General features: G+C 51.5%; 2 protein-coding genes across 2 annotated transcripts in view; one reads left to right on the top strand and one right to left on the bottom strand.

Annotated features, from left to right (window-relative positions):
• The window catches only part of COL5A3 (collagen type V alpha 3 chain), a 38,565-nt gene extending 31,882 nt beyond the window's left edge, over positions 1 to 6,683 (bottom strand). Inside the window, exons 1-6 of the mRNA XM_024746005.1 lie at positions 6,484 to 6,683; positions 2,480 to 2,638; positions 2,199 to 2,388; positions 1,967 to 2,123; positions 1,165 to 1,269; positions 436 to 588 (exon numbers count right to left, since the gene is read on the bottom strand). Coding sequence (XP_024601773.1) covers positions 436 to 588; positions 1,165 to 1,269; positions 1,967 to 2,123; positions 2,199 to 2,388; positions 2,480 to 2,638; positions 6,484 to 6,571 — 852 coding nt within the window. The 5' untranslated portion in view covers positions 6,572 to 6,683. The remainder of the gene's footprint in view (positions 1 to 435; positions 589 to 1,164; positions 1,270 to 1,966; positions 2,124 to 2,198; positions 2,389 to 2,479; positions 2,639 to 6,483) is intronic.
• A 1,603-nt stretch (positions 6,684 to 8,286) lies between these two features.
• Positions 8,287 to 13,598, top strand: RDH8 (retinol dehydrogenase 8). The gene is made up of 6 exons (XM_024746054.1): positions 8,287 to 8,409; positions 10,805 to 10,963; positions 11,603 to 11,782; positions 12,785 to 12,878; positions 13,090 to 13,273; positions 13,383 to 13,598. Exons 1-6 carry the CDS (start codon positions 8,307 to 8,309, stop codon positions 13,596 to 13,598), a joined length of 936 nt encoding a protein of 311 aa, XP_024601822.1. The 5' UTR covers positions 8,287 to 8,306.
• The last annotated feature ends 11,084 nt before the right edge of the window (positions 13,599 to 24,682 follow it).

Genomic DNA, 24,682 nt, shown 5'->3' with positions numbered 1-24,682 from the left:
CAGCAATCTCCATCAGGGAGGCCAAATAGTGTCCCCCCAGCTAGCGACCCCCAATGAATAACCCTCACCCATGACCCCAACCAGTCAACCCCAAACAATGACACACTAACTAACGAACCCATCATTCACCCCAGCTAGTGGCTCCCCTTAAACAGTAGCCCTCACCAAGAGCCCCCTAATCATAAGGTACTCGACTGGGTGTGCTCCCTCTCTCTAGTCCCCCCGCAGAACTGGAAGTTGGGAGGGAGATATGAAAGAGCACCTAAGACAGGACCAGACCCCCCCGACAAGTGATCAGTCAGCTGAGAGAAGTCAAAGGTCAGTTATTGGAGACAAGAGGCAGAGACCTTGGATGAGGCACAAGGGGTCAGTGGGGATCAGAGGCCAGAAGCAGGGCGGCCAAAGAACAGAGGGGAGATACCGCAGACCCCTTACCTGGTTCTCCAGGGAGACAGGAGGTGGGCTCAGGGCCAAAACTTCCTTGCTCTTCTTCTTCCTGCCCTTCCCCTTACGACCTCGCCCTTTTTTCTTCCCTTTTCCCTTCCCCTTCCGCCGACGGGGAGGGGTTTCTGGCTCCCCCTGGGGTACCTGGGAAGAGGACTCCAGTCGGGTCCAGATTCCCTGAGTGGAGGCCCCGTCACTCAGATCACCTGGGGTCATGCTGGCACATGGTCCATTGGTCCTATCTTTTATTTTATTTTATATTTTAAATTTTATTTATTTATTTATTTTTGGCGGTACGCGGGCCTCTCACTGTTGTGGCCTCTCCCGTCGCGGAGCACAGGCTTCGGACACGCAGGCTCAGCGGCCGTGGCTCACGGGCCCAGCCACTCCGCGGCATGTGGGATCTTCCCGGACCGGGGCACGAACCCGTGTCCCCTGCATCGGCAGGCGGACTCTCAACCACTGCGCCACCAGGGAAGCCCTGGTCCTATCTTTTAAAGCCAGGGCTCACTCAGCCCTGGGACCTGGGGTCAAGGTAAATCATATGATGAGGGGCCAAGGGTCAGTTATGTGACCTGAAGTCAAGGTCATTCATGCCTAAGAACAGTTTAAGGGCAGCGGTCACTCAGCCCCCTGGGTAGGGCTCAGAATTCATTCATTCCTGAGACCTGGAGCCAGGGATGACTCAGCCAGCGACCTCAGGACAAGCCCCTTACTCACCCCTGTGGCTACAGGATCCAGGTCGTCACAGCCAGGAAGGTACTGCTCACAGGCTCGGAAGGCAGCCTGAGGATCTGAGCTTATCAGCAGCTCCTGAATATCTCCCTGGGGAGAGAGTGGGGGTCCGGGAAGGGGTCTGCAGGCTGACTCCGACCCCCATTCCAAGCATCAAGGTCTGGTGTTTTTCCACCCAAAGCAGGCTAAGTATAGGGAGGAGGAAGCCCCACCATAGCCCCAGAAATCCCTCTGCCCCAAAAAACTGAGAGGAGGAAGATTCTATCAGGGTGACACCAAACCACAACCACAAGCCACACCCCACAACCTCTGTCTCATCAGAGGCACAATTGTTCCTTCACTCGTGGCACATGGTGACACCTACTGTGTGCCAGGTGCCCTTCAAGGTACTGGGGATAAGGAGGGAAGCAAGATGATGTGGTCCCTGGACTGTCATGACACACGTAACAATCACCACATCGAAAACACATCTGTCCCAGAGGCACACGACTCCATGCCTCGCTGGCATCACACTCCATCACAACCAGCAGCGCCGTCACACATCACAACCTTATCCTTCCACCATAAGCCAAGTATGCACCATCACAAATGATCAGTTCATGGCTTTACAGTCTCACAGGCACAGGCCACAAAGATGCACCGTGATGCCTGGCGCTCCCTTCCTCAGCTTCCTGGCGCTAAGTCAAAGCTGGATAGTTCCCTTCTCCGTTCTCTTCTCCAGATTCAGGCTGTGGACAAATCTCCCTCCTGCCTCCTGCCTCAGTTTCCCCCATCACTGAAGCGCTACCTCAAAAGTCTCCTCCCCGAGGTCCTGGGTCCCCAGCACAGTAAGTCCAGCTGTGCTGATGAATTGAGGTCCCTGGCTCAATACGGGGGGCTGAGGTTCACAGTCAGCCACCAGGGTCACCATCCCACCATCCACACTGACCGCCACACGGTGCCACCTGCAAGGGGACAGTCTCAGTGGGGGCGTGCTCTCATCTCACCTCTCCTGGGACTCCCACCTTCCCCATATTCACCTGCCATCCGTGAGGTTGACCTGCTGGGGAAGGGGGCTGAAGGAGTCACCTAGGAGGTCCAGAGCCGGCCCCAACGCCAGGCCCAGCTGCCGGACACCGGCCTCATTGTAGACGGATAGAAGGACAGACTGGTTGGCTGGCCGGCCACGCAGAGTGACCAGCACGGAGAAGCTCTCGGGAAAGTGCTCGGCTGGGAGGGCAGAGGGAAAGGGGCAGCTCAGATGGCCCGACTGTGACCCATGCTCCCACGATGAACCACAGCCCCTCTCACCCTGACTCACCTTGAAAGAGCTCCCACGTGGGGACACCGAGCGTGCTGGCCTTGCCCACCCCGAATGCCCGGTCGCCCTGTGGGACCCTCTGGGGGCAGAGGCCGGGACCCTCGGGGAGCCCAGCCTGGCCCCCCCGCACGCCCAGGGCCTTCAGCACATCCACAGGGTCTGCTACGGAAAGAAGCCAGGGTGCGGGGCAGTTACAACGAGCCCAGCACTCTGCGTGAGTGGCTCGGGTTTGGGGGACTCAGGCCCCCCTGCCCCGCTATGTTTGTGGGTCAGGGGGAAGGAGCAGGCCTGGGACGCATACCCCCCTCACCACTCCACAGCTGTTCCAGCTTCATCAGCCTGTTGACTCCTGTTTTTTTCCCTTGGTTTTCGGTGAGAAAAAAAAAAAGCTGACCTAGTTCTGGGATGAATCAAAGCTTCCTGGCCTGAGCCCCAGAGCCAAACTGTCCCCCTCTCCACACTCCCCCGCACCAGCTCCCTGGGGCTGCTTCCCAGGCCTGAAGCCCCCCTTGCCAGGGGAAACCCGCTTAGAGAGGAGGGGCTCCTTGGGTGTGTTCTCCCCACCTCTTCCCTGGGCTCGCCTCCCTCTGACCTCCTCCTCGACCTTCATCGCTCGTGACCTCCTCTCTCTGACCTCCTCCTCGACCACCATCACCCATGACCTCCTCCCTCTGACCTCCTCCTCAACCACCATCACCCATGACCTCCTCCCTCTGACCTCCTCCTCGACCACCATCACCCATGACCTCCTCCCTCTGACCTCCTCCTTGACCTTCATCACTTGTGACCTCCTCCCTCTGACCTCCTCCTTGACCTTCATCACTCGTGACCTCCTCCCTCTGACCATTCTTTCCCTGATCCCCGCTGATTTCTCCTGGCCACCCCCTCTGACCTTCTTTGCCTGACCCTGACCACCTCCCTCTGACTACCACCTGACCTCTTCCCTCTTCCTATCCCAGTTTCTTCCATCTGACCTGTGGACCTCCCCACTTTATCACCCCCTCTGACCTTATCCTCTGATCACCTCTCTCTGATAACCTCCTGACCTCCTCCCTCTGACCCTCTCCCTCTCATCCCAGCAAAGGAAGGGACTGGTCCAGTGAGATCCTAACCCAGGCTGTCCTACCAGCCCCACCCGGTGCAGCCTGGCCAGTGCTAAGTGGAACCACATGGCTTGGGCAAGGGTGGGCGGGGTCTTCCCCTGAGCCCCAAACTCCTGCCTGATCTCCCCTCCCCACAGCAGACTGTCCCACTGACCCCCTGACCCAGCCTCTTGGCAGGAGCCGGATTCTGCCATGACCTCACCCCAGGGGCGGCTCTACTGATCTCACCATTGGGATCCAGGGTAGGGGGCCAGACTTGGGGGAGACAGGGGTTTGGATGAGGGCCCCCCCATCCCAGCTCCTCCTGGGTCAGACCCCTCAGTCTTCAGACTCTCCAGAGCCCTGTTCCAACCTCAGCTCTCTCTTGCCCCCAACCTTGTTCTCCTCTCTTTTTCTTCTCTCCCCCTCCCTGCCTTCTCTCTGTCCCACTTTCTGAGTCCAACTCTGAATCAGTCTTTCTCTCTCCCTCCCTCTCTTACTTCCCAGCTCTCCCTCACTCTCTAGCTCTCTGTCTCTGCCTATTGGTATTTCCCTCGGTCTCACATCTGTTTCTCTCTGCATACCTCTATCTCTGTGCCTCTATATATCTCTGTGTGTGGATTACTCCCTCCATCTCTCTCTCTCTCTCTCTCCCCTAACCCTGCTGCCTCCACCGGCCCCATCTCTAATTGCCTGTTCTGTGGCTGGGTTGTTATTAAGAGGTATTTGGGTTACAGCCCCCTGGGGCTAAAATCTGGGCTCCCAGGCTCTGCTGACCACAAGGGTCATTCTCCCGTGGAATGATCATCCCAGCTGCCCCGTCTCCGGGCGGGGGCCCAGGGGAGGGCTGAGGTCCGTGATTCCCCCCATTGTGGCTCTCCCAGGCTCTCCTTTCACCCAGACTCCACTTTCTATGCACTGGGAAGGGGTCTCTCCTTGACCAACTGCTCGTTAATATTTTAAAAGTCTTTCCCAGCATCTAACCCAAATGTCTCCTGCTTCAATCTGTGTTCCTTCTGTAATGACCTTTCAGAAACCAACTGCCCTTTCTTTCCATGGCTGGCTTTGTGACAAGGAGACACACAAGAGGCATTGAGTTCTGCCTGCAGGGCCAGGGGGCAGCAGTCTGTCAAGTAACTGGCTTGCCCTTCCCCCACAGATTCTCCCCTGTGCTGGTCAGGACCCCAGGGAGAGGCTAGGTGGGGGTCTAGGATGTGGAAGAAGGCAGGCAGGGACCGGGCTGGGACACGGCTGGGACCCTCTCAGATGAGTAGGAGAGCCTAGGTGTGAGTGTCTGTGCAAATAGGTACACGCGCGATTGTGTACATGCATGAGACTGTGCGAGCACGTGTGTGACTCTGTACGGACCAGGGACTAGCTGAGCGTGTGCTTTGTGGCGTGTCGATGTCTGTGAGTGTTTGGCCTATGATGGAGGGATTAGGTGCAGTCCTTTGACTTGTCCTGGGGTCCTGGCAGTGAGCTCGAGGTCCTGCAGGTGATGCACGGGAGTCTGTGATAGTAATAGCTCAGACTCCAGATGGAGGAGTGTGGTTATATGTGAGAGTGTGGCCAAGTCAGTGAGTGGGTGACTGGTTGAGAACATCGACTGCGTTGTATGGATGCCAGTGGAAGCATGTGTGAGAGTTTGAAAGTGTAGGTGGGTGACAAAAACTGTGACCATGGGACGGGTGGCTGATGGGGCTGCCTTGGCGTGGGCCCCAGGTGTTTAACGTTCTTCGTGTCCCAGGGGCCTTCTATTCTGAGTGCACGCCTGAGATCGCACGACTGTGTGGATGTGTGACCGTGGGAGTGGGACATGGGCCACTTTGGGATTATCCGCGTAAACACACACCTCTCTGGACTGCAGAGAAAAGGAGAAAGTGAGAAAGTGGGGGTGGGTGTGTTGGGGTCCTGAGTTCACCTTAGGGAGGGATTACGGGGAGGGCCTGACGTGGGGTATCTCAGACCAGGGAAGCCCCCCTCAATCACCACTTGAGGGACCACGACTTTCCCGAACCCCGGGGCGCCCCCGACCCAGAACCCTGGGGGGAGGGGCGCGGCGCCCAGCCAGATTCGCGCAGCTGGGCGTGCGTCAGCGCTGACTCACCCGTCCGGCGGCCCCCGGGACCCCTGGGGGGGCCCCTGAGAAATTCCTAGGAACATTTTTTTCCCGCCCCGCCCCGCGCCCCGCCCCGCCTCGCCCCTCACCAAGGCCCTCCCGAGGCCCTGTCCATGGTGCTGATCCCGGCTCAGGGGAGTACGGGGAGGGGGAAAGGGGGCAAAGATGGGGGGGAAAGGAGGTGGGCGCGCGCTAATTAGGGGCAGAGGAGAAAGAGGGGGAATAAGGTGAAGCTATCTGGTGAGACGCAAAGGGAGCTCTGAATGCCAGATCAACCCTCTTCCCTACTAGTCCCCGCTCACCATCCCCCATCCCCCTGAGACTCATCCTCATGGGCAAGTATTTAGCCTCCCAAACCACAACCACAGTCCTCAGAGGGTCACCCAGAGACACACAATCACACGCATAACACACACACGGTAATTCTCAAAATCAGCCCCCCACACAGACACACACTCCCCTACCCACAACTCAATCACATACTCGCCCAGGGGCTATATCCCATCACCCAGGTGTACCATCATCGTCATCTCCCACACCCAGCACACACAGTTTCACTCCAAATGGCATTCATTGCCACGCACCCACCAGGAAACAGGGTCACACTTTTCTCCGACCCCCCCCCACCAAGCTGTCACACTCACAAACCGCCCAGAGTCAGACACTCGCCCCCCAACACCACACCGTAGCCACGCGCAACGTGCACGACCCCCATGCACGCCCCCGACTCCCGACTCCACGCCGTCTTTGGGGGCCTCGATGGATCCTGCACTCCGGGTCCTATTTTCTCCCTCCCGGCTCACCGGCCTGCGTCCGGGGGAGAAGCTGCAGAGACACCAGGAGCAGGCAGAGGCCGGCCCGCGGCTGGCCCAGGCCCCGGCGATTCCCCATTCCCACGGGACCCACACTCAAGGCGGGGGACCAGCCTGGGCGGCTGCGGGGCGCGGCGACTCCACGGGCTCGGGGCAATCTCGCGGCGGCCGGCTCCACTCGGGATCCACAGGAGACTGCCCGAGACCCCGCCCTGGCCTCGCCCTGCGCTCCAGCTCCAGGCCAGGCGGAGCTCGCGGAAGGGGGGGGTGGGTAGCTGACAGCTGGTGGGTGGAATTGGGAAAGTTTGTACTGAGCTCTGATTGCCCAGCTAGGGGTGGAGCCGTGGGCCGGGAGCTGGGCCCTTCTTGCCTCACCCCACAGGGTCGGAGGAGGGTCACTCCCACCCACCCTTAGAATCCGGGGTCCCAGCCTTAGCCCAAACCCTTTTCTCCTAACAGGCCTCCTAACCTTCAGCCTCCATCCAGGCCCTGGAATTAGGGGGTACAGCTTTATACCAGATCCTTTCTGTCTCAGCCAGTCCCCCAAATTCTGATGTCAAATTCTCACCCACCTGCCTGGTCCCACAATAAGAGGTACCGACCTCACTCCATACTTTCCCTGCAGGTCCCTAAATAAGGGATCTTCACGCAGCCTCAAACTCCACCCCAGATTCCAAAATGGGGTCCTTAGCCCCACCCCCAAACCCTCACCACAGATTCCAAGACACAGTTCTCACAGTTCTTTCTTTCCCCCAAACTCTTAATCTTCAAATAAAGGCTCCCACCTCCATCCCTAGCCCTCTTCTCCCTGACTCAGGCCCCAGATGGATGTCCCAGCTCCATTCTCACACATGGCCCATTAAATCAGGGAGTATAGCCCTACCCTAACCAGGACACTGCCACAGGGAGGGGTGGACCCCTGCCATTCCTGGGGTGAGGCGGAACCCCCCCCTCACCCCACTGGGACGTCCCCGCCTCCATGTGAGGAGGCCCCAGTGGGTCAGGTCAGGTGGAGCTGTCTGTGCCATTGAACAAGCACAGACATGCTGGATCTGAAGGAGCTTCCGCAGGGAGGAACCCAAGGGGCATATCCCGGGCCCTGAACTGCCCACTTCCCCCACCCCGAGGCCAAGAGGGAGAAGCCGGCAGTGTCTCCCTCCCAGCCTCTGGCTCCTCAGACAAAGAGACTCTGTGGCCTTAGGGAGGAGGGGGTGGGGCCCCATCTGGCCTGAGGGGGAGGGGGGCCCTGAGAAAGGGGGGGAGGAGAGGGAATCTCCCCAAGCTGCTCCTCCTTTCTCTCCAGGGACATCAGAGACTAAGACTTTTCTGGCAAAAACGCTCATACAGTTCCTGCCCTGCCTTGGTCTGCTGGGAAGTTCTTCCTATAGTCTAATCATACCTTCTGACGTTTCTGCCCATTCTCCTTGAACGGACCCTTCTGGGACCACACTCTCGGTCACCTCTCTCCGATCACAGATTCTTTGCCCAGAGTAGAGACAGCAAGAGAACACCTCCACTTATTCCCCACACTGCCTGAAACTGCCCCCAGCCCTGGATAATTTATCATCGTAACAAAAGCCCCCAGTTTTGAGTGTAGCAGCGAGAGGACATTTTTGACCGATAAAAGGAAGGCACTATATTGAAGTGAAGGGATTCCCCCCAGCTGCCTGCCCAAAGTCAGTTCATAATTGAGGGCTCCCAGGGCCCATTCATCCTGCAGGTGGGGTGTGCTCAGGAGGGGCAGATGAGCAGAGGATGGGTGGCGGGAGTCAGGTGCCGGCCAGCAGAGGTCACGCGTCCAGAAAGGGATCAACATGGCCGACGCACCCCGGACTGTACTGATCTCAGGATGTTCCTCGGGAATTGGCCTGGAGCTCGCGGTGCAGCTGGCTCGTGACCCCAGGCAGCGCTACCAGGGTAAGGGGACCAGGGTGAGGCTGGGAAGGACAGGAGTGGGCACAGCTTCCCAAGACCCTTAGCTCTCCCAGCACTACTTCCACTAGTCCATGACTTCGACTGCATTTGGGAGCTTGGGGAGGACCCAGGACACATGGAGGGCCCCTTCCCACCTCTGCCTGTGAATCATCCCCTCATCCAAAGAATATTTCTAATGCGCCCGTTGGGTGCCAGATTCTAGGTGCTAGAAACACAGCTGCGAACAGAATAGACAAAAATCTCTGTTCTAGGTAGTGATGTAGTGGGGGAGGTGAGGGAGAACAAACAATAAACAGATTTTATATCGTATTACGTGGCTAGTGCAGATAAGTGGTCAGAGGCAAAATAAAGCCAGTGGGGTGGGTGTGGGTGATATTTATTTTTAGAAGGGCTGGCTGGAGAGGGCTCCTCTGAGGTTTCACTTAGTCATTCCCTAAGAGTCCCCACCCCCACTCATCCTGAGATTAAGGCTCCAAGATAAGCCTCTTAAGTGACCCTGACCTTGAGGGTTTAAGGAGGAGGGGGCTCTAGGTCTAGAGACTCGGCCCCCTGCCACTCTGGGATCAATAGCCCCAATCTTCACCCCACCCATGGGAACCTCTGACCCAGCGCACACTGGAGTCGAAGTAAGCAAAGGGCCACTACTTAAGAGGAGGATGGAGGGGTGAGGGCATTGCCCCAGTTGGCAGAGTTGCTTCTCCCCGCCCTCTACCCTCTGTCTTAGAGACATGCACAGCTTTGGGTGTGACAGTCTGGGTGTCAGTGTACAGAGAGGGAATTGTGCAGTGTGTGTCCCTGTGGGCTGGCAGATGAGTGTCTAACACTGCTGAAGGATGATTTTTATTGACCGTTTGCAATGTGCCAGGCTTCCATCTAAGTGTTTTGCATATTAGAAAGTCATTTAATCCCCACACCACCCCGATAAGGTGGACACTGCCATTTGCCCCATCTTAGAAATAAGGAAACTGAGGCACGGACTGCCAAATGTCCTTGCCCAAGCTGGAACTTGGCAGAGTCTGGATCTGAACTCAGGTAGCCCAGCCCCCGGGCCCATGCTTGTCACCATATGTAGATGCATGTGGTCCCATTCATGTGTGCAGCACCTGCGAGTTACATGGGCTCACAGACAACATGCAAATGTGTGTGTGAGGGTGGGTGCAGGCGTTGGGGGGGGGGCGGGTGCAAACATGGGTACAGGTGCATGAGCTCAGCACTCAGACGAACCCAGGTTGAAATCTCAGTTCTCACACCTGCTAGGGGTTGGAGCAGGCAAGAAACCTCACTGTGTTGAACCTCAGTGTGTTAATGGGGATAATAATATGGCCTACATGTTCTGATTACTATCGCTCAAAGCAAGTCACCCCAAAATGCATGGGGTGTATGGCGTACACAGCTGTATGCCAAAATGTATGGCGTAAAACAGCTGCAATCATCTGTGTCTCATGGTTTACAAGGGTCATGAATTTGGAAGGGCTCAGCTGGGCGCTTCGGGGGCTCAGGGTCAAAGGCTCACAGAGGAGACTGGAACATGTGGTCTTTCTATCTGGGCTAAGCTTGGGCTTCCTCCCAGCATGGTGGCCTCAGGACAGCTGGGCTGCTACAGGGTGGCTGAAGCATACAAGAGTGAGTACTCCAGCAAGCAAAGCAGAAACTGCAACATCTTTTCCATCCTAATCTCAAAAGCCACACAGGGTTACTTTTACCATCGTCTATTGATTCCCAGCTAGCCACAAGATTCAAGGGGAGAGGAATCAGATTTCATGGGCTGAGGGGTGAGCAGCTAGGTTCTAGAACAGCATGTGTGATAAAAGATGTTGAGGCCATCTTTGGAAAATAAGTCAATGACCTGATCATAGGATTCTTGTAAGGATTAGAGTTAGTGTTTATAAATGTGTTTAGCATATTATCTGGCATATAGTAGGTGTTCAATAAATTGGAACCTGCGTTGATGATGTAAATGGGGCTATTCACACTTGCATGTGCATGTTTGCACATATGTTGACTTTAGGTGTGCATGCATTTCTTTTCTCAAGCCATCTGTTCTGTATTTATTTTATTGTATTACCTACTGGTTTCGAATTCTGTGAAGGCAGGGACTTTATCTTATTTCATGCAATAGCCTCAGCACCTAGAATAGTGCATAGGGTGTAGTAGATGCTCAATAAATGTTTGCTAGATGAGTGGATGGATGGATGGAAGTATATACAGATAACTGTACACAAGTATGCATTTGTGGTTGTATGGCAAATGTAGGTGTATAAATCTGTGGGTCTCCATTCCTCTGTGACTATTCATGCAAAATATCACAGGAACATGTAAGTCCACACACAGGGTAAAGGAACCTAGTGCCTGCTCCAACTCTGTTCTCTGTCCCCAGTGGTGGCCACCATGAGAGACCTGGGAAAGAAGGGGACACTGGAGGCAGCTGCTGGGGAGGCTCTGGGTCAGACCCTCACCGTGGCCCAGCTGGACGTGTGCAGTGATGAGTCAGTGGCCCAGTGTCTCAGCTGCATCCAGGGAGAAGTGGACGTTCTGGGTGAGTCTGAGCATCCCCTGGGGTCACTCGCCCCCTCCCTGGCCTAAACATAGATCTTTATCACAGCAAGTTCTTTCCAGTGTCTGGGCACTAACTCTCTTGTTTCCCTAATAACCTCTGACCCTGGAGAGAAGGGGTAGATCAGTTGGCTAAGAGCCCAGGATACCATTCAGTTTATTAGCGATATAAGAAATATACTGAGACCTGGGGATAGGGTGGATTTTATCAAATAGAAATTCTCACATATGGAGAAAACCATATGTGGTTGGGAAAACTAATTTGATGAGTCATTGTGGGAAAGGAGCATGATGAAGAAGCAACTCATGGTCCCTAAACGGTCTTCTAAGGAGGGTGTGGCTGTTTTGATGCAATTTGGGGTCAGAGCTGAATTGCTCATGCATTAAAGTAGAGGCTGTCCCTAGCAGCCCTCTTCCCCACCCAGGGCTCAGAGTCCCCTATAACAAATGCTGAACTATATTTAAAGATTATCAGTGCTACACATTTGTCCGCCCAAGATACCTTGGACTAGCCCTGAAATTGGAGTGGGGGAGGGGTGGGATAATTTAGGGAGTGTCCCTGGGGGAGTGACACTAGAAGGGTTGGGGGACTTCAAAATAACCCTCAGCCCTACCCCCTTAGTGAATAATGCTGGAGTGGGCCTGGTGGGGCCCTTGGAGGGGCTCAGCCTAGCTGCCATGCAGAACGTCTTTGATACCAACTTTTTCGGGGCCGTCCGTCTGGTCAAAGCTGTACTTCCTGGCATGAAGAGGAGACGACAGGGCCACATCGTGGTGGTCAGCAGTGTCATGGGGCTGCAAGGTGAGCCCTGGGGATGCACCCCTGGGAATCCTCCCAGCGTCTGACCCTCCCCCGGCTGGAAGGATGGCAACTAGGTTTTAGCTCATATTCCCTAAATATGCCTTCATTGAGAAGCATTCTGCAGCTCAGAAGGAAAAAGTTCTGGGATAGATTAACTATGTCTACCATGGTACAGGAGTAGACAGGGGTGGTATAGATGCTGCCAAAGGCCATCCACATCCATTTTCAACCCCACTTCTGGAAACCTCCAAAAATTTCTTCCAACCATCCCACAAAACTCAAAGGAACCATCAGCACTCCTCCTGAGGCTCCTTCTTGCCAAACACCTCCCACCAGGCTCCAGAGATGTCTGGATTTGGGACTCTGCGGTTCTGCAGGAAAAAGAGCAGAGATCAACTAATGATGTCTGCTATGGGCCTACTATGGAGGCCATCTACTTGCCATTCTTTCTCCCGGGCCCTTCCTCCTTGAACCTCTCTAGACTCCCTTCCTTTCCCTGGAAATTTCCTCGGATCTGCCCCCCTCCCCAGCAGTCCCCTAAGGAATCCACCCTACTTGTTACCCTGTCATGGAAAAGCTGCATGTACTCAGCCCCATCCCTTCAGCCTCTCTTCCAGCTGAATCTCCTGATCTTGGAAGGGAGGGGGACACATTCACTGCTCAACAGGGACCAGTAAAGACCCTGGTGAATGGTGCTTGCCCTTGGGGACCCTGGGCATCCCATGCCCAAGTGGCCCAAGGGTTTAGAGGATAGAGGGAAATAGGAGAGTTCCCTGGGCTGAGGGTGGATGGAACACTGCCAGGAAGAGATGGGACCTGGCACCCCAAGACAACCTCATCCTGACCCCATAGGCTCCCATCACATACACCCATCAGGTTGGCCCCAGATATGCTCTGATCCTTAAATCCTCTTTGCTCTGTCTCCCAAGACCCCATCCCTCTGGACCTACAAAGCCCATCACCCAGACCCCCAAAGAGCCCACCTTCCTGTAATCCTCTCAGGTGTCGTGTTCAATGAAGTCTACGCGGCCTCCAAGTTCGCCATGGAGGGATTCTTCGAGAGTCTGGCTGTCCAGCTGCTTCAGTTCAACATCTTGTGAGGCGGGCACTTGGACAGTGACAGGGGAATGAAGGCAGTGATGGGACAGACAAGGGAAGAGGAGTAGCGAGGAGGTGGGGGAGCAAGGAGGCATGAAATAATGATGGGAGAAGCAGGGGGGTGAAGAGGAAAGACGGGCAGTAATGGGCAAAATGGGGCAGCGAGTGTGTTGGGGCTCAAGACCTTCTCCCCCTACCCCTGTTCCCAGCATCTCCCTGGTGGAGCCGGGCCCGGTGGCCACCGAATTTGAAGGGAAGCTCCTGGAGCAGGTTTCCACAGCCGAGTTCCCAGGCACTGACGCTGACACCCTGAGCTGCTTTCGGGATTTGTACCTCCCGGCCTCCAGGGAGCTCTTTCACTCTGTGGGACAGAGCCCACAGGATGTGGCCAAGGTGAGTGGGGGGCCCAGAGCCCCAGGACATGGCTCAGGTATGTGAGGGGGCCCCTCCCTACAGAAACCCCCTCTCCTTGGGTCCCAAAGCTCAGGGCTCTACCCCGCAGGTAATTGTCAAGGTCATCGGCTCAGCCAGACCACCCTTGCGCAGACAGACCAACGCCCGCTACACTCCACTGACCGCCCTCAAAGCCATGGACCCCTCCGGCAGCCTGTATGTGCAAACCTCCCATCGCCTGCTCTTCCGCTGGCCACGCCTCCTCAACCTTGGCCTTCGATGTCTGGCCTGCAGCTGCTTCCGTACCCCAGTGTGGCCCCGGTGAGCAGAGCCTCACCCAACCCTCCTCACCCCTGAACAGCCAAGCCTCTTTGGTTCACATCCATCTCAGGCCATACAGACTATCCACTCATTCATTCATTCATTCAACAAACTCTGCTTGACCCATTCTGTGCCTGGGCATTGCTGGGACCCCAGAGAGCCCTCAGCCTCTAGACACAGACCCCTCTGCGGTCAGGGCTGGGGCAGACAGAGGGGACCCTGGGACTCTGGAACCCTGGGCTGAGGAGCCCAGATCAGAGAGCTGGAGTTGTGTCTGGGAAGGCAAGGGAGGCTTCCTGGAGGAGGGGGCATTGTTGCTGGACCCTGAAGGATGAGACAGACTGCCTCAGTCAACCTCTGGACTTTGCTATCTTCGGTCTGTGGATTCTGGGATGATCCAAACATCACCATCCCTCCTCCCCACCTATACACACAGCCAAAGTTGGTTTCACTAAGGGGTCTCCAGACTTTTCTGGTCACATACTCCATCAGTAAAATGCGTTTGTGCATACACCAGCAATGTATGTATATTTTTTCACAAAATATATATTTGTAACCACTAGCAATCACTGTATTTAATAAAGTTCAATTTCTTACATCTAAATAAAAAATTAAAAAGCAATAGGGTCTATCTCACACCTATTAGCATGGTTACATCAAAAAAAAAATTTGCCCAGAAACTATCAAGTGTTCACAAGAATGTAGAGAAATTGGAACCCTGTGCCCTGTTGGTGAGAATGTAAAATGGTACCGCCACTATGGAAAACAGTATGGCAGTTCCTCAAACAGCGAAATAGATTTATCATATGACTCAGCAATTCCATTCCTGGGTATTACCTGAAAGAATTGAAAACAGGGTCTGGAAGAGATATTTGTATACCCATGTTCAGAGCAGCCTTGTCCACAATAGGCAAAAGGTGGAAGCAACCCAAATGTCCATCGACGGGTTACTGGATAAACAAAATGTGATCCACCCATACAATGGAATATTTATTCAGCCTTAAAAAGGAAGGAGATTCTGGGCTTCCCTGGTGGCGCAGTGGTTGAGAGTCCACCTGCCGGTGCAGGGGACACGGGTTCGTGCCCCGGTCCGGGAAGATCCCACATGCCGCGGAGCGGCTGGGCCCGTGAGCCATGGCCGCTGAGCCTGCGCGTCCGGAGCCTGTGCTCCGCAACGGGAGAAGTCATAGCAGTGAGAGGCCCACGTACCGCAAAAAAAAAAAAAAGTACTGTATGATACCACCTACATGAGGTCCCTAGAGGAGTCAGATTCATAGAGGCAAAGTAGAATGGTGGGTGTCAGGGGCCGGGGGAGGGAGGAACAGGGAGTTAGTGTTTAATGGGGACAGAGTTTCAATTTTGCAAGATAAAGAGTTCTTGGAGGTGGCTGGTGGTGACAGTTACACAACAACGTGAAGGTACTTATCACTAATGAACTGTACATTTAAAAATGGTGAAGATGGTAAACTTTGTGTTATGTGTATTTTAGCCCAATTTTTAAAAATTTAAACCAATAGGGGTCTCATCAGAACCCCTGAGACAGTGTCCCCAAATTTCTTGGCCCTCCTTTTGAGAATTCGGTAGTGAATGGACTCTGGGCATAAATGCTGGCTCTTCCTCTCATTCAGTGGGTGGCCCTGGGCAGGTGACTCCCCTGATGTCATCTTCTACCAAGCAAGGGTTAGCAATAACAGTGCTGAAACGAAAGTCCTCTGGACTGTTTCATTTCACTTGCAGTTTTTGTTGTGGTTTCTGTTCAAACCTTGGAATGCCAAGCTCTGGGCAAAGTTTTTAAATTAATGTTTGCTCTGCAGTTTTATGAGATGAAGCCACTCAGAACATCCCCATTTGCCAGGGGCAGAGGGGAAGGGGTAGGAATCAAGTCTGGGGCTGTCCAACTCAGTCTATGCTGGTCTTTAGGGATCTCTCGTGATCTTTTCTAGAAAAAGGGAAACTGAGCCCGGGACCCTCAGAAGAGGTCTCTTTGAGTCATTGCAGAGATAATGGGGGCTATTTAATAGTTTTTCAAATCAACTCCTCCCTTCCCCTATCCCATACTGGACTTTTGAAGCAATGTTGTAATACCTGAAAAAGAATATATGAAAGTAGATAGTGGTGATGGTTGCACAAGTTTATGAATCCACCAAAAACCACTGAATTGTGCATTTAAACAGGGCAAATTTTATGGTATATGAATGATATCTCAATTTTTATTTTTAATTTTTTTTGGAGTCTATCCCAGTAATTTTATTTCACATGACCTGAATATTGATTTTTTAATTAATTTTTTTGGAGTATAGTTGATTTACAATGTTGTGTTAGTTTCAGGTGTACAGCAAAGTGAATCAGTTATACATATACATATATCCACTCTTTTTTAGACTCTTTTCCCATATAGGTCATTACAGAGTACTGAGTAGAGTTCCCTGTGTCAATTTTTAAATTAAATTAATTTTTTAAAAGAATAGATGAAATGCACATGTGCAAGAGGTCTTTACCCAGGAGGCTCACCCCAGGATTACATCAATCAATTTCCTCCACCTTTGGCTTCCGGTTACGTTGGGTTCTGCCAGTGGGAGGGGAAAGGCCACGGTGTTTGTCCCTCACGCTCCTTCCATGCAGGTCACTGTGGATTCGCAGCATCCCTCTATCTCAGCCCCAGCTCCAGTTTCTGAGAACCACTCCCTCCTTTTGCCCCTTTCAACTGAAGATGGTGATGGGACCCCACGGTTGCCAGCAGGGCGGCACGTCTCCTTACCCCCGACCCTTCCCTTAACCATTGTTCCTGTCTTCATCACTTCCCAAATTACCCACTGTGAGTGTGCTCTTTCCATCCAAGATGCCGACGACAGAGCAGAGGAGCAAAATGCATACACACTAGCCCACCATCAGACTCTACCATTAGAACATTATCGATATTCACTGTCTGCCTCACCCCAAAGGTCTCCACTGTCCTGAATTTTATGTCCAGCATTCTCTTGTTTTTAAAAAAAAAAAATCCTTTAGAACTCTACTCAATATTCTGTAATAACCTATATGGGAAAAGTATCTGAAAAGGAATGGTTACATGTATATGTATAACTGAATCCCTTTGTTATACACCTGAAACTAACACAACATTGTACATCAACTATACTCCAATAAAAAATAAAAATTAAATTTGAAAAAGTATTTTAAAAATTCCTTGAAATAATTTATTTTAAAAGACACATTTATCTCCTTACCAAGAAGAAAAAGCCATCATACCCACCATGAGAGAAGCTGAACTCGATATGCATTTGCAGATGGCGCGTACAGTATTCCAAACCCCCTACGTATAGACTCTTGGTGCAAGAAAACACCAGGCCTTCTCTCCCAGCTTCTCTTGCAGCTAGAGGGTGAGCATGTGACCCTGATTCCACTCTGCAGAGGCACAGGATTTAGAATTGAGAGTTGGCCACCCACAGAAGGGGTCAGGAAGAGGAGGTAGCAGAAGGGACAGGAGCGTGGCATTGCCAGTGCTGGCAGCCAAAGCCAGAGCCTCTGGTTGGTTTCAGGGGGATGATTTAAGCTGTGATCTTAGCTGCTGCCCTGAGCTGCCACTTTGTGCCTTTCAATCTTCCAAGGCTGGTGATTCCGTGAGCCCTCAGGATCTACCCAAGAAATTCCTTTGCAGCTTAAATCGCACTGAGTCAGTTTCTGTTGCATATAAGGAAGAATCATCATCAATCCAGGTGGCAACTATAAAAACAAATGCAGTGTGGGGAGGGATGCTGTTATTAAATTCCAGGTGGATGCTACTGGTGACCAGCAGAGATTGGCCAAAGCTCAGAAGGTGATAATAACAACCTAACCCTTGACTCTTTATTTCTACACTCACGCCCCCACCACCTCATCGTTACATCCTAGCTGCTCAAGCCAAAAATCTTGGCGTCGTCTCTACTTTCTCTCTTTCACACCTCACAGCTAATCTATCAGGAGATCCTGTTCACCTGATCTGAAAAGTATATTCAGAACCAACCACTTCAAAACACCTTCTTGGCCCCTAACCTACTCCAACCGCCATGATTTCTCGCCTGGAATATTGCACCAGCCTCCTCCCCTTCTGCATTTTCCTCCCTGCCTATCGGACTCTCAACCACTGCGCCACCAGGGAAGCCCTCACAGTGCTTTTAAAAATAAAAAATATATATGAAGAAATATTTTTTAAACAATTCTCTTACCTTCATCTTTCCTCAACTGCCCAATTCCTGATCCCCCACCACTGCCTGTTATAACTTGCATGAGTTATTTATCCAGGTTTTCTTTCTGACTATACAAGGAAAAAAGACCCTGATGAATGGATAAACTGTGGTATATACACACAAAGGAATAGTATTCAGCCTTAAAAAGGAAGGAAATTCTGACATGTGCTACAACATGGATGAACCTTGAAGACATTATGCCTACCGATATAAGCCAGATATAAAAGGACAGATATATTGCGTGATTCCATTTATATTAGGTACCTAGAGTATGCAAATTCGTAACCAGAAAGTAAAACAGTGGTTTGAAGAGGCTGGGAAGGGGGAATGGGGAGTTAGTGTTTAATGGGGACAGAATTTTAGTTTGGGAAGATAAAAAGAGCTCTGGAGATGGATGGTGGGGATGGTGGCACAATATGAATGTACTTAATGCCACGGAACTGTACACTCAAAAATGGTCAAGGGCTTCCCCATGTTTGGGAAGATAAAAAGAGCTCTGGAGATGGATGGTGGGGATGGTGGCACAACAATATGAATGTACTTAATGCCACGGAACTCTACACTCAAAAATGGTCAAGGGCTTCCCCAGTGGCGCAGTGGTTGGGAGTCTGCCTGCCGATGCAGGGAACACGGGTTCGTGCCCCGGTCCGGGAGGATCCCACATGCCACGGAGCGGCTGGGCCCGTGAGCCATGGCCGCTGAGCCTGCGCGTCCGGAGCCTGTGCTCCGCAACGGGAGAGGCCACAACGGTGAGAGGCCCGCGTACCGCAAAAAAACAAACAAACAACAACAACAAAAAATGGTCAAAATGGTAAATTTTGTGTTGTGTATATTTTATCACAACTTTAAAAGTAAATATGGAGTATTTTAGTGGAAAAACATGAATATTAACTTTTTCACAAAAAGCAACATACTATACACATAAGTGTGAACTTTGGTTCTTTCCTTGAGTGATACGTCTTAGGAGTTTCTCACATCAGCCCGAAAAGACTTCCTCATTCTTTGGTTCAGCTGCAATATATTCCACTGTGTAGATGGACAATAATTTATGCAACTGATCCTGTAGTAATGAATCTTTGGGCTCTCTCCAATCTTTGGCTGTGATAGAAATGACTGCAATGAATAACCTCGTGTTTATACTTCGTTTCACACATGTGCAAGCATTTCTGTCATGGGATTACTTGGCCAAAGAAACTAAGCATTTGTAATTTTTATGAACATCATCAATTTCACCTCTACTGGGGAGGACTGATGTCCACATGTTAGCATGTTTACTTCCCCACAGCCTCACTAAATGTGCAAGCATTTCTGTCATGGGATTACTTGGCCAAAGAAACTAAGCATTTGTAATTTTTATGAACATCATCAATTTCACCTCTACTGGGGAGGACTGATGTAAACATGTCCTTAGCATGTTTACTTCCCCACAGCCTCAACATACTGGGCATCATTGATCTTCCAAAGTTTTGCTGATCTAATGCATAAACATTAGTATCTCACATTTCTCTTATTTTAACTTGCATTGCTCTTATCATGAGTGAGGCCCAGTGTCTTTTAGTGCGTTAAAGAATATTTGTGTTTCATTTTTTGTGGACATTCTAACTACAACTTTTGCTCAAGTTTTTTTCTATGGGATTGTTTATATTTTATTATTAATTCTTAGAAACTCTTTACATATTATGAACATTAAGGGATCTATAGTAGGAAGTGCAGATACTTTTTCTCAGTTTTTTAAAAAACTTTTCTGTGATGGTATTGGGTCTTATTTTTATGCTGTGGAATTATTCATCTTTATCAGTGTTGTTACTTTTGGATTTCGAGTCATAGGAACAAAGGACATCCCCAGACTAATTTTTTAACACAGAAAGAAAATGTCACTCCCCTTTTCAAAACTCTCCACTGGTTCTCTCTCTAACTTAGATTCAGATCCACAACGATGTGGCCTCCTACACGATCTGATCCCTGAATACTCAGCTCAGATTATATCCCATTCTCTCCCTATCAGTCACTCCATTCCCAGAACACGGACCTCCTTGCTGTTCCTTAAACACTCCACACACACTTCCATCTCAGGGCCTTTGCACTTGCTCTTCCCTCTGCCTAGAATACTTTTCCCAGATATCCACATGTCTTCCTCCTTCAACTCATATAGGGACACAAATGTCACCTCCTCAGAGAGGCCCCCTCTCTATCCCCTGAACCTGCTTTTTTTTTTTAATTTAATTTAATTTATTTTATTTTTAGCTGTGTTGGGTCTTCGTTGCTGTGCACGGGCTTTCTCTAGTTGCAGTGAGCGGGGGCTACTCTTTGTTGCAGTGTGTGGGTTTCTCATTGCATGGCTTTTCTTGTTGCAGAGCACAGGCTCTAGTCACGTGGGCTTCAGTAGTTGTGGCCTGCAGGCTCTAGAGTGCAGGCTCAGTAGTTGTGGCACATGGGCTTAGTTGCTCCGCGGCATGTGGGATCTTCCCGGGCCGGGGCTCAAACCCATGTCCCCTGCATTGGCAGGCGAATTCTTAACCACTGCGCCACCAGGGAAGTCCCATCCAATTATTCTTAATTTACTGAAACTTTTTGGTCTCAACCTAAATACCACTTCCTTCGGGAAGCCTTCCTTGACTCCCCAGGCTAGATGAGATGAGCAGGCTCCTCTGGGCCCTTGCAGCTTCTTATTTATGGGTAGTTCTCCCTGACCCGGCTGTGAGCTCTGTGGGGACACATATCATTGAAATTCCATGGTGCTTTCAGACCTAGTAATCAACCCCAAACATGATTGCTAAATTATTCTTTATCTCCTCTTAGCAATAAGCTTCTCTTGAAAACTCTCACTGCCTTCAGAAACCTCCTTTGACCCGCAGAGGAGGCATGCGATTCCCTGAGGGATCTGGAAGCAAAGCCAGTTCTTGAAGCCCTGAGGAAACCAAGAAATGACCCAAGGAGCCGTGGCTGGGACTGGAAGTGACCAAACTGGGCACATCCCGGCATACCGTACACACTAAGAAGCTCCTGACACCTCCTGCCAGAGCGATCAACTGTACCTCTCTGAGCCTCAGTTTTCTCATCCGTAGAATGGAAGAGTTGGTGGAGAGAAAGTCCCAGTAAGTGCAGGAACTTAGTAGGTATACCATCAATGACAGACGTTCGCTGTTATGTGGCTGTGGGTGTTATTCCTTGACACTTGGGTCCTGCCCAGGCTTTCCCGGGAAGCCTCGGGCTGGAAACCCAGGAGGATGGGGTGAAAACAGGGCACACATCCCTGCAAGGCCGTCCCGCCCGCCCCGGGCTCGCTGCAAACCTGTTGTCCCAGGGAGGGGAAGGTGGACGGAATCTGGGCTGCAGCAGCAGCTGCTCTAGGCTAGAGGCCAACGTCCCCTCCCTTCTCCACTGACATTCTTGAGGGAGGAGGCCGAGCGCTACTCTGCGTCTGGCCGGAGGTTCGCTGGCGCCCTCTCGTGGCCAAGTTCGAGAGGTTGGACTTGACCACTGACAGCTGCCAGCAGACCTTGGTGGAGCCCATAGTTAACTCTCCCGACCTCCTACCCTCTTTGAGCTCCCTCTTTGTTTTGTTTTGTTTTAATTGAAGTACAGTTGATTTACAATGTTGTGTTAGTTTCTGGTGTATAGCAAAGTGATTATATATATATATATACTTTTTCATATTTTTTTCATTACAGTTTATCACAGGATACTGACTGTAGTTCCCTGTGCTATACAGCAGGACCTCGTTGTTTATTTTATCTATAATGGTTTGTATCTGCTAATTTGGGCTCCCTCTTAAACCTGGATTCAGAAGCTCAGTTCCATCTCTTTACCTGCTGTGTGATCCTGAGCAAGTCACTTAACCTCTCTGTGCCTCAGTTACCTAGCTGTACAGTATTGGGCAGGACACTTCATTCTGTGATTTTTTTTCACTTGCAAAATGGATCAGTGGGTCATTAGATTGCTGAGAGGATTCAAAGAGAGAGTCCAGGTGAACGTGGCTACAGTAAATATCCACTCCATGAGGGGGCGTTTCCATCCTGTTCAATGCTGTGTCCCCAGCAACAAAGCCAGCCATGCAGTAGGTGCTCAAATTTATTTTACTTATTTCATTATTAATTATTGAGCAAATGCTTATCATTCTTATTTTGGGGGACCTGGACTGGGGTGGGGTGGAGGGATCAGGTGCATGAGATATGAATTCCTGCTATCACTCATTCACTCAGCATCCATTTTTGACTCCATCCATTAGTTCACTGGATGGCAAGGCTATATCCCAAAGGACACCACACTAGTTGTTCTCCTGCCTCCTCTGCTGCTCATTGGTACCCAAGGGCAGTTTTCCCTTCCTGGACCCACCTCCAAGCCAAAATAGAAACTCAAGGGAATTCCCTGATGGTCCAGTTGTTAGGACGCTAACAACTTCCACTGCAGGGGGAACAGGTTCGATCCCTAGTCGGAAACTAAGATCCCACAAGCCTTGCAGCGTGGCCTAAATAAATAAATAAATAAATAAATAAATAAATAAATAGGGGCTTCCCTGGTGGCGCAGTGGTTGGGAGTCCGCCTGCCGATGCGGGGGCTACGGGTTCGTGCCCCGGTCCGGGAGGATCCCACATGCCGCGGAGTGGCTGGGCCCGTGAGCCATGGCCGCTGAGCCTGCGCGTCTGGAGCCTGTGCTCCGCAACGGGAGAGGTCACAACAGTGAGAGGCCCGCGTACCACAAAATAAATAAATAAATAAATAAATAAGTTCTGCTTATTGCTATAAAAAAAATTAAAAAGGAAAGAAAAGAAACTCAAGAAAACTCAAGCCCCCTCACCTTTGGATATCCCCCATCCTGGACACCTGGGAGTCCCTGGGATGGGGGCAGGGATGTGGACACCTGGTATAAGGATGAAGATTTGAAGCGGGGGAGCTCACCCCCAGCCAAGAGAGCGCTGAATAGAACCACTGGAGGTTCCCTGAGAGCCTGGGAGAACGGTGGAATATGCCACACCAAATGGACACCAGTGTTCTAGAACTTTCTAAATTAGGTCTCACCTGCATCCCTGATCCAGGCTTTAATTCAATTCTGTTGATTTTTTGCTTCATAAGAGATTGTTTACCATGGACTTAAGAGCATTACCCATCCTCATGGTTCACCTGCCTGACCCGGGGTAAGTTGTTCATCCTCTAGGGGCCTCGGTTTCCTCATTTGTACAATGGGTGGTAATCCTTACTTCAGCTGTGAGACTTCTGTGAATGTACATAGAGCATGTAGAACAGTGTCTTGCCCACAGTAGGTGCACGATAAATGCCTGAGGAATAAATGACTACCCCCTTTGTGTCTGACACACTCGGTTTCCCAAATCCCTACAAAGATAGAGTCTGGAAAGTGGGCACAGTGAACCCAAGTCAAGGGAGGCTATGAGGTTTAAGGAGAAAGTAAGTTCTCAAAAAATGTCCACTCCAGGGACTTCCCTGGTGGCGCAGTGGTTAAGAATCCACCTGCCAATGCAGGAGACATGGGTTGGAGCCCTGGTCCGGGAAGATCCCCCATGCAGTGGAGCACCTAAGCCCGTGCGCCACAACTACTGAGCCCATGTGACACAAATACTGATGCCCACACCCCTAGAGCCCATGCTTTGCAACAGGACAAGCCACCACAATGAGAAGCCCGCGCACCGCAATGACGAGTAACCCCCACTCACCACAACTAGAGAAAGCCCCCTCACGGCAGCGAAGACCCAACGCAGCCAAAAATAAAAATAAATAAAATAAATAAATTCATTTAAAAAAAAAAGTCTATTCCACACAGTCAGCAACTTTGTCTATTGTGGTCACTGCTGTGTCCTCAGCATGCTAAGTAGGGCCAAGCTTGTAGTAAATATTTAACGAATTTTTGTGGGATAAATGTATATTGTCATTGTTTGGGGAGGTCTGGGTCCCTCCAATAGGCAAGACTCTCCAAGCTGGCAGTACTGACTTCACTGAAGAAGAAAGAACCAGACAAACTTGTCTGCAGCCCCACCTGCTTCGAAGGGGCAGACACCACAAATTGGGTTCAACGTCTTTAATAGGGCATATTAAACAGCCAGTGAGAATTATTTCAGGCCAGAGAAAGCCTTCTTCCAGGAATGCTTCAAGCAAGATGTGTTTTCCTCCCTGGTTTAATATGTATAATTTGCCTGTTGGAAAAGGAGCCCAGAGAGATTGGCATGATTTAGGAACAACAGACAGTGGACCATTTACCAAGTGTAATCGGCTCCGGCAAGGAAGGAGAAAAGCCATGCAGTGCCTGCTGGGCTCAGAAAGATCTGAAACGCGGTAAGAGCTTTTGACCCATGCATTTCCCAGAAGCTTCCACTACACTGGGTCCCCGCGGTCAGATGGCTAAATGCCATATGGCTGATCATGCCTGTCATTGGGAAATGAAAACGTAATGCCTGCATTGCCCCAGTTGGAACAACTACCCCAGAAACTCTCGCCAGCTTCACAAGGGCAGAGGAGGGGACGGTCCTCTTTCCTTCTGCCCCTACCAGCCAATCCCAACCAAGCCTTGAGTGCACGCCCAGGGCCACATGGCCCAGGCTCCCTGCTGGGGGAGGAGAGGGCTTCAGGATTGGCTGATGGGAAAGGCAGCCCTCCTAACACCCTGGCCCCCAAGGCATGGGTGGGGCCTGGAAAACTTCTCAATGCAACTGTCCCCAGCCCCCCACCCTGCGGAGGATTGGCTGAGGAGAGCAGAGCAGCCCCCTCATCACCCATTGGATTTATGGGAATTTCCTCCCCATGTTCATTTAGACATTAACTCGGCCAGGGTAAGCCAAGGCAAACAGACCAGATCTGGGGTGGACAAGAGGACAGGCATCTGTGGCCTGTGGCCCTACATTGTCCTCCCACCGCC

The sequence above is a fragment of the Neophocaena asiaeorientalis genome, unplaced genomic scaffold (genome assembly GCF_003031525.2).
Source record: "Neophocaena asiaeorientalis asiaeorientalis breed wild unplaced genomic scaffold, Neophocaena_asiaeorientalis_V1.1 scaffold357, whole genome shotgun sequence".
NCBI classification, from domain to species: domain Eukaryota; kingdom Metazoa; phylum Chordata; class Mammalia; order Artiodactyla; family Phocoenidae; genus Neophocaena; species Neophocaena asiaeorientalis.
This window is presented reverse-complemented; position numbering and strand designations above follow the sequence as displayed.

Excerpts from the sequence above, each read along its gene's own strand:
- RDH8 (XM_024746054.1), top strand. The coding sequence starts at position 8,307 with ATGGCCGACGCACCCCGGACTGTACTGATCTCAGGATGTTCCTCGGGA. Across the intron at positions 8,410-10,804 it reads CCCCAGGCAGCGCTACCAGG|TGGTGGCCACCATGAGAGAC; the intron begins GTAAGGGGACCA and ends CTCTGTCCCCAG. Across the intron at positions 13,274-13,382 it reads GCCCACAGGATGTGGCCAAG|GTAATTGTCAAGGTCATCGG; the intron begins GTGAGTGGGGGG and ends TCTACCCCGCAG.